The sequence below is a fragment of the Triticum aestivum genome, chromosome 6B (assembly GCF_018294505.1).
Source record: "Triticum aestivum cultivar Chinese Spring chromosome 6B, IWGSC CS RefSeq v2.1, whole genome shotgun sequence".
Classification (NCBI taxonomy): domain Eukaryota; kingdom Viridiplantae; phylum Streptophyta; class Magnoliopsida; order Poales; family Poaceae; genus Triticum; species Triticum aestivum.
Genome location: NC_057810.1, coordinates 189,496,087 through 189,505,806, shown reverse-complemented (window position 1 = coordinate 189,505,806; position 9,720 = coordinate 189,496,087). Strand labels below are relative to the sequence as shown.

The 9,720-nt window shown below is 48.0% G+C and overlaps 1 protein-coding gene across 1 annotated transcript; it reads right to left on the bottom strand.

Moving 5' to 3' along the window:
• Positions 1–8,177: 8,177 nt before the first annotated feature.
• On the bottom strand, positions 8,178–9,688 carry LOC123133926 (uncharacterized). The gene is made up of 2 exons (XM_044553308.1): positions 9,233–9,688; positions 8,178–8,839 (listed from the first exon to the last, which is right to left on the bottom strand). Exons 1-2 carry the CDS (start codon positions 9,483–9,485, stop codon positions 8,370–8,372), a joined length of 723 nt encoding a protein of 240 aa, XP_044409243.1. The 5' UTR covers positions 9,486–9,688; the 3' UTR covers positions 8,178–8,369.
• Positions 9,689–9,720: the final 32 nt, after the last annotated feature.

The window sequence follows — 9,720 nt, the reverse complement described above, 5'->3', positions numbered from 1 at the left end:
TTTTATACTTCTGAAAATATTATTTTTGTGGTTTTGGGATGTCCTATAACTAATAGGATCAAAATATAACTTTGCAAAGTTTTTATTCCACCTAAATCAGGGACTTGTAGTTGAAGCCATGATTGAAAGTCTTTGAAAACCTAAATTTAGAAAATAGCTTTTGGCCAAAACATTAGGTAAAATAAATATTTTTATGACCTATTCCCATGTCATGATCAATGGCAGAAAGTCGGGATCCATATCTGGAGCAGAATGAGCATAGGACTTTTAACAAGCAAGGCACAACCTTGAAATTTTAAACAAAGAGAGAAACCATTCAAATAACTCGGGGTCCATCATAAAATTATTTAACTAAGCTCAAGGGTTACAAAACACAGGGTGCTACACGTGCCAGATGTCGTGTGTGCAAATGTTGGAAATATGAGCAATTTACCGAGTGATTTTATTAACAGAAATACTAGATAAAGCATGACTAGTGTAGCAGTGATAAAACAAGCCATGCGATTTGACAAAGAGAAGGTAAACAACATCTTCATATATGAACCGTAACTAAACATATCTTGAGCAGACAGTATAGCAAGTTGCATATATGAAATGGAGTCTAACATATCTAGGGCAAATACTAGAACAAGGAACTGTAGCAGAACCTCCAATAGAAAGGGGAGAAACACGTACGTGACAGCAGCAGGAGCAGAGGCACTGGACTTGGGGTCGGTGTCCTCCATGTCGTCGAGGAGGTTGTCGACGTCGGGGAAGTAGTCGTCGGAGTCCGGGGCGTTCGGGACGAAGAAGTCAGTAGTCGCGCAGAGCGCTCCCCAAAAACCTTATCACCCTTCTCCCGTACAAGGCTCAAAAGGTGCGGTTTCGGAGGCCTACTGTCCTGACTCGCGGTGCACGCCGCAAGCCGGGATGAGGAAGACAGAAGCAGCGCAGAGATTGGAACCGGTGGCGAGAGGAAGGAGAAGTTCTGGTGCGTCTCTCTGAGAGGAGCGACCTCCCTTTTATAGGCGCAAGAGAAGGAGGCGAGAGGGCAGCGACGGAAGGTGAAACGAAGAGACGAAGACGAAGTGAACATCCAGCAGCCGAAGGGCTGCACCGTTCACATTCAAACTCCACTGTCCCAAAAAGCTTCTGTGTGACCTTTCGTATACCCGTAGTGCGTGGCAAAAATTTAGACATCGGCTCGGCTCATTCCCGCAACTCGCGGCGCGGCGCGGCGCGGCGCGGCGCGGCGCGGCGCGGCGGGCGGCGGCGGAGGAGCGCGCGTGGATGTCCCTCTTGTTCTCATGCTCATACAAGTGGGGAAGGAGCCTCCCTTATAAAAAGGTCCAACTCCCTCTAAATTAGCAATGTGGGACTAAACTTTAGTTCCACCTCTTGCCTTGCACGAATGGGCTGTGTGGGCCTCTAGAATTTATTAGGAATTTCTAAAACTGCTATTGGGCTAGGTCCAAATAGACAAAAATCCCAACAGAAAACACAACACCAGGGAGTTTTGCGTGTCCCTTTTGTTTGGTTTGGTTTGGGACGAAGAGACATATAGATCCTACTCGTAATAACTCAGGATCCTACGACATGGTGATTTTTCCCCAGGTTCAGATTGCTGAGAAGCGTAATACCCTACGTCATGCTTGATTTTTTCACTGTATATGATGAACAATGGTTACAAGGAGCGGTTTTTGTTGTCAGGGCTTGCCGGGACAAGGAAACACACTATGGTATGTGGGTGTTCAACGTTTTGAGGGTCTATCCTTCTTAGAATCCAATCCTAACCTAATCTAGGTAGCTTGGCCTCCTTTTATAGTTGCAAGGGGTTGCCACAGTAGCTATAACACGATAAAAAATGCTGGTTGTATAGCGGAGCACCTAACACATTAAATGCAAGAGGCACATGGCGTGGAATGACGTAGTCGGGAGTAGACGTATTACGTCCCATCGGGCAGCTTTGTTGACTTCATGCCCATCACTGTAGCATGCGCCTGTTGGAGAACGCAGTAATTTCAAAAAAAAATCCTACGCACACGCAAGATCATGGTGATGTATAGGAACGAGAGGGGAGAGTGTGTCCACATACCCTCGTAGATCGAAAGCGGAAGCGTTATCCCAACGCGGTTGATGTAGTCGTATGTCTTCACGGTCCGACCGATCAAGCACCAAAAGCACGGCACCTCCGAATTCTTACACACGTTCAGCTCGATGACGTCCCTCGAACTCTGATCCAACCGAGCTTCGAGGGAGAGTTCCGTCAGCACGACGGCGTGTTGACGATGATGATGTTCTACCGACGCAGGGCTTCGCCTAAGCACCGCTACGATATTATCGAGGAGGACTATGGTGGAGGGGAGGCACCGCACACGGCTAAGAGATCAATGATCAATTGTTGTGTCTAGAGGTGCCCCCTTGCCCCCGTATATAAAGGAGGGAGGGAGAGGTCGGTCCTACACTAGTAGAAAACGGAGCTTTAATACCGGTTCATAAGGGCCTTTAATACCGGTTCTGCAACCGGCACTAAAGAGTGGAGACTAAAGGCCCCCCCTTTAGTATCGGTTCGGCACGAACCGCCACTAAAGACCCACCACGTGGCGCGAGCTCGCGCCGTGGTATGGGGGACCCTTAATACCGGTTGGTGTTACCAACTGGTATTAAAGGTATTTTTTAGATTTTGAAAAAAAAATGATTTTTTTATTTTCAATTTTCTGAATTATTTGATGATTTAGTCTCTAATCGCCCCTCTTAACTACTCAAGTGTGGATCATTCATTTCAAATCGTCTAACTTCCCGACCGGTCACCCATCCTCTCACTCCCCTAGCCTGAGCACGCTTAACTTCGAAGTTCTATTCTCCCTACTTTCCAAGTCTGTACTTGTTGTTTTCCTGACAAATGTAAGCTGTAAATCCTATTAACCCTCAGCAGTTTAGCTTGAGCATTAGGTCACACATTTCACCGTTTGAGTTTGAAACTATTATTCTAAAAAACAGTAATTATTTAGTAACACTAATATTTCTGAAATAAGTTTGACCATAGTTTGACCACAGTTTGACCAAATTTGACCAAAATTCAATAAATTGAAATAATTATTTAGTAACACTAATATTCTTGAATAAGTATGTAGTAACATTAATACTTCTTGAATAAGTAGTTTGACCATAGTTTGACCAGATTTAACCAAAATTAAAAAAAAACTTAAATTTAAGCATATCTTTTTCTCCTTTTGGTATTTGAGGATTCTAAAAAATTACAAATAGGCCGTAAGCTGTCAAAATCGGATGCGGATTTTTGTGCTGAATTTTTGATATATTATACATTTTTTTCCTACATCGTATACAAAAGTTATAGCCGTTTTACATTTTCCCTACACTTTTTGCAAAACATGTCCAAATTTAAGTTTTTTAATTTTCCTAACTAGTAGATGTAGTAATATAACTACATCTCGAAGAATTTATGAATTTTTTATTATTTTCTTTTGTATTTTTCAAAACTGAAATGGCGATATACAAGGGGGGTAGAGATTTAAAATTGCTCTTTAGTACCGGTTTGTGCCACGAACCGGTACTAAAGGTGATAGCGGGGCCCCGGCCTGACGCCAGCCTGCCACCACCCCTTTAGTACCGGTTCGTGGCACGAACCGGTACTAAAGGTTCAAAACGAACCGGCATTAATGCATAGCCATTTGAATCGGCACTAATGGTACCATTAGTACCGGGCCAAAATCGAACCGGCACTAATGTGTCTCACATTAGGTCTTTTTTCTACTAGTGCTAGAGGGGGCACGCCAAGTGTGGGGAGTCCTACTAGGACTCCCAAGTCCTAGTAGGATTCCCCTTTCCTTTCTGGAGTAGGAGAGAAGGAAAGAGGGGGAGATGGAGAAGGAAAAGGGGGTTGCACCCCTTGTCCAATTCGGACCAGAGGGGGTGCGCACGCCTCCTTCCTTTTGGCCTCTCTCCTCTATTCCCGTATGGCCCAAGAAGGTCCATATACTCCCCGGCGAATTCCCGTAACTCTCTAGTACTCCGAAAAATACCCGAATCACTCGGAACCTTTCTGAAGTCCGAATATAGTCGTCCAATATATCGATCTTTACGTCTCGACCATTTAGAGACTCCTCGTCATGTCCCCGATCTCATCCGGGACTCCGAACTACCTTTGGTACATCAAAACACATAAACTCATAATATAACCGTCATCGAACTTTAAGCGTGCGGACCCTACGGGTTTGAGAACTATGTAGGCATGACCGAGACACGTCTCCGGTCAATAACCAATAGCGGAACCTGGATGCTCATATTGGCTCCCACATATTCTACGAAGATCTTTATCGGTCAAACCGCATAACAACATACATTGTTCCCTTTGTCATCGGTATGTTACTTGCCTGAGATTCGATCGTTGGTATCTCAATACCTAGTTCAATCTCATTACCGGCAAGTCTCTTTACTCGTTCCGTAATACATCATCCTGCAACTAACTCATTAGTTACAATGCTTGCAAGGCTTATAGTGATGTGCATTACCGAGTGGGTCCAGAGATACCTCTCTGACAATCGGAGTGACAAATCCTAATCTCGAAATACACCAACCCAACAAGTACCTTCGGAGACACCTGTAGAGCACCTTTATAATCACCCAGTTACGTTGTGATGTTTGGTAGCACACAAAGTGTTTCTCCGGTAAACGGGAGTTGCATAATCTCATAGTTATAGGAACATGTATAAGTCATGAAGAAAGCAATAGCAACATACTAAATGATCAAGTGCTAAGCTAACAGAATGGGTCAAGTCGATCACATCATTCTCCTAATGATGTGATCCCGTTAATCAAATGACAACTCATGTCTATGGTTAGGAAACTTAACCATCTTTGATTAACGAGCTAGTCAAGTAGAGGCATACTAGTGACACTATGTTTGTCTATGTATTCACACATGTATTATGTTTCCGGTTAATACAATTCTAGCATGAATAATAAACATTTATCATGAAATAAGAAAATAAATAATAACTTTATTATTGCCTCTAGGGCATATTTCCTTCAGCGCCAGCAAGTGGCACATGCCGTAGAAAGCAATCAAGGTGCCAGCGCGCATGCGACTTGGCCTCCAAGGGAGATCGTCCATGCCTGCCAGCTCACCCCGCGCTATGGCTGGCCACGACAGGCTTAGGCCCGTTGTGGCCCTTGAGTAATCCCTTCAATGCTCCTGCCAGCGACTAGTCATTGGCGGGGCTTAGGGTGTCCGCGAGAAGCAGACAATGGAAAGGGAGTTCCCGGAAGGATCAACCCCTTCTCGTGAAGATCTTGGCTTTGACGTTGTCGATGGTGCCAAATGGCTTCTATCCGTCTGCGATGGTCTTGCCGGTGAGAGTCTTCACAAGGATCTGCGTCTTGTGGTCATGTCTTGACGAAGATCTGCATGCCACCTCGAAAGGGGCATGGTCTTGAGTACATAGGCTGGTTGCCCATGTTCACACGTTAGCGGAGCTGCCGCGGCCCAAGCGAGACGGATCCGTGGGACCCTGGTCTTCCGACAGCAAGTAACATTGTTTTTTTATATAGACTACCAGTTGTAGGATAAGCATTACTTCTGAAGATAGAAATAACAGGACAAATATTCAGATCCGGTGAGTTAAAACTCAAAAGGGTCAAGGAGCAAGCATGGCGGCCAGTGCCAGTTCATCCATAACATATGGGCAACTCCTCCTCGTGTGGATGCTATTCATAGGTTTAGAATCTTCCATATTAGTTGATACTCAGTTGTTTTCCCTCTTTTGTTCACTGCAATTACAGTACATTGGTTCTTAACTTAATATTTTTGACTTACAATCTGACTTTTCTATTTATCAGGTAACCATGTCACTTCCACTACTTCTATGCTACCACTACCACTATGTCTTCTCTGAGAACTTGGGCCCATCTGTGTTGATTATTTTATTTTTACAAACATACCATTATGGAATGTACTCATAACTTTGTTTAATCTTTAATTTTAGGGAATAAAGACTGCAGCTCAATGAATCTTGAAATACAAAAGGAACAATGTGTGCTGACTAAGGTTTTACCGCCCCGCTTTATATATAAAGCCACGACTAGAGAAACAAATCCGGATACAACACGCCACCATCCCACACAATACACACACCCAAAGCAAGATACAAGGGTGCCGATGCACCGCAACACTACCAATCGACCACCAAGCACACTACGGATGAGCCCAAAGAAACTACTTGGGGCCGACGAGGACCTCCCGAGACCTAGCCACCGAAAAGTGAAGCGGGACAGTGACGAAGCATGGACTCCAAGGTGGTGCCTTCAAGAAGGGCACGACACCGATTGTCGCCACCGCCCGGCCCCGAGGATCAAGTTTTCACCCGGAGCAACGTGGAGAGAGGAGAACACCACGATGGAGCCTTCATAAAGGAAACGACGCCCGTGGCCGCCGTCACCGTCAACCGGAGAAGACCGGGCAAGTTATGCACTTTGGTATTAACCCTCCGCCAAACCACCATGCTACGCCAAACATCACCAACCATGCCACCCGCGTGACCATGGCTGCCTGACCGCAGCCAAGACGCGCGCTCCGCCCACGAACACCGCGTCTCCCGCCGCCAGGGCCGCCGCCCTGCATCCAAGCAACTCCGAGAACACCCAAAGGCCTTGGCTTTGGCCTGACTGGAAGCACCCGCCAATGGAGCAGCCAACAGCTGCCCTGCCTCGAACATCGCCAGAACCTCACCAGAGGGCACACGACCGAGGAAAGGGGGGGGGAGCGGACGCGTCCGGACCGGTGCACCCCAGCACCGGCGACGGGTAGCCCGACATCGGGGCCTCCCATCCCTCCTGAGAACTCCCACCGGACACACCCCGTGTCGCCTCACCGTGGCGGCCGACACGGCCTGACACGAGGCCACCAACGACAGCCCGCCCAGCCATCGACAAGGAGCATGAAGCCACCCCTCACCCGCAGCCGAGAGCACTCACCGGAGAGCCATCCCGCGCCGCTCGCCGTCGTCCAGGGGCCGGAACGGGGGAGGCCCCAATGAAGCTCGGCCAACACGCACCACCAGCACACGCGCCCGCCACGAGCCCGACCACCGCGCTGCACGCAGCAGCAGAAGCTCCCGCGCCCGCCGGCGAGGCACCGCGCGTCGCCCGCGCCCGCCGGACCGCCAGATCTAGCCGAGCCTAGACCTGGCTGCCGCCGCAGCCACGAGCGCGAGCCGCCCCGTGCAGCCCACCGCGCCGCCACCAAGCCCTCGCTACCCCGCCGTCAGGGCCCGCCGCCGCGCCTCCGCGCCCCGCACCAGCGCGAAGCACCGCCGTCCGCCGCCGCCCCGCGCCAACAGCCTCCGAGCGGGATGAAGAAGAGCCCCGCCGCCACTGGCGCCGGTGAGCTTTGCCCGACAGTGTGGTCCGGCGGCGGCAAGGGAGGGGAGGCCCGAAGCCGGCGGCTAGGGTTTCCCCCCCGGTCGCCACACGGGAGCGACGCGGGGAGGGGATTGTATCTGCCTAAGGTTTTCTGTAACACAAAACCGCAATGTCATTCAGGCATTCTGCTTCTACCTGCAATGACATTGGCCACTAGATGGCACATCAACGTACTCCAGAAGTGTCGACAATCTTTGAAAGGTAATCACAGTCTTTTAAATATGGCTGAAATATATCTCTGAAATCCAATCCAGATAATGCCACGATAGAAGTATATATTTCTTATTCAGCGCGAGATCCATCCCTTACGAAATTGAATACAACAAATGGGACAGAGTCGACGTCAACCAACTGAAGCAACTATTACATATTTGGCTGAATTGGAGCCAGCAGATATGATGGTAATTACCGTGTACTCACTGTATTATGCAGTTTAGACTATTTGCTCAGCCAATAATGCTTAATAATATGTTCTTTGGCAGAAGCACAACTTAGTCAAAGCACAACTTACGCTGGGGTGAGGCCAATTCAGACAGTCAATCTGTAATGCCGTTCAGCACATCTCTGCTGCGTGCTCCTCCACAGCATATACACGCCCACAAGTGCCCAACGCAGCACCCATCAAACACACGCAGCCCAGATACCACGCACAAGAATGCCACCATCCATCCGGCAACTTCAGCACCTGACACCTCTTGCCGGCGCATGGTCTAGTTTGGAAAGAATTTCACAAACCCTGTAATCTGTACTCCATTTCATTTCGACCAAATGATGAGTTCCAGATTATTATAACACCTTAGACAAACTTCAAAGTATCTTACAAAAGCATTAACATAGTCTGCATACAAATATTATTAAGCATTCGCATGCATGCATGCATTGCCAAAGCACAACTTAGCACAGATGTCTTCTTTGGCAGAAGAGCAACAACCAATTCAGCATAGCACAACTTAGCATTCAGGGTTGGTGGAGTAATACTTTTCCAGCTCAGCCCATTCAGGGTTGCTGGTGATGGTTTTCACATCAACCCCCTTGGGCAAATGGACATAAAGTCTGTCTCGAACCACTTTATAATCGGCGTAGACTCGCTTGTAAAGTTTGCCACTGTCATCTGTGATAAATTCAACATTATGGCCGTCAGCCTGCTCTGCAATCTTAAGATCAAGCAGGTCAGTGCAACAGGGCTTCCTTAGCTTTCCATCAGCGAATTGGGTTATTCCCCTTCTGTAGCCCACATTGGGCTTGTTGTGGATGTGCAGGACGGTCTTCTTGAATGTGCTGAACCAGCGAAGCTTCTCATCATGGTCACGCTTCTGGTTGAAAGCCTCGCACCAGCGCTCATACAAGACCCAGAGGGTTTCATCTGACTCAAGGTCTTTCTCCTCTGCCACAAACTTCACCTTGCCTTCCGGCATTTGTTCTATTTAAAAAAAAAAGATTAAGTCTTGTGTCGAATTACTCCCTCCGTCTCGTAATATAAGACCTTTTTTACACTATTATAGTGCCATAAAAGTCTTATATTATGGAACGGAGGAGTACAATTTAATATACGGCGTCTGATGCAGTACTACTCCAATAACATGTTATCTTATTCCCCCACTTGAGCTTCAGATGGGTTCAGCTGGCCAAAGGCAGTTATGTTTGATAAAATAATAAAATGGTGGATTCTCGCAGGCTATATATAAAGTGGTAAATCGTCCGGAGTTCATAAAAATGAAAGGAAAACAACCGAAGATGGGCAATCCCGTTCCCGCTCCCTTGCCATGATGCCCAAACCATGCTCCTGTTCTATCAGCCAGGCATTGGATTTTACCTTCTAAGTTGCTGAGCGTCTGGGAGGCAGGTGCGGTCATGGCGGGGCGAGGAACGACGGCGGGAGGACGGTGCAGACGCGGATCTACGGTGGCGGCATGGTGGGAATCCAAGCTGGGAGTGTGACGTTCGACCGCCGCCGCCTTCGTGGAGAGGGCCGCTCGTTCAGCTAAGCGCGCGAAGCGAGATGCGGTCGCCGCAGCTGAGCGAGCGGCACCGGCGAACCGCATGAGCGAGGAAGCTGCCGATGGCATGGCCAAAGCCAACGAGGATGGATCTGCACGGAGTAAATCGCTTCCAAGGCTAGGTTAAAAGAAAATATTAAGTTACATTTTTTTTTGCAAAAAATCATGTCTATCCTAATATTTTTGTAAATAATGTTGGTCGGCGGATTTGGCTTGACTGAGCATGTTATTACTGTACGCATGCTGGTGCTCTCAAAATCCACCGTCGGTTTCAATGCAAAGGCTCTCTTCCATCTGCCTTAGG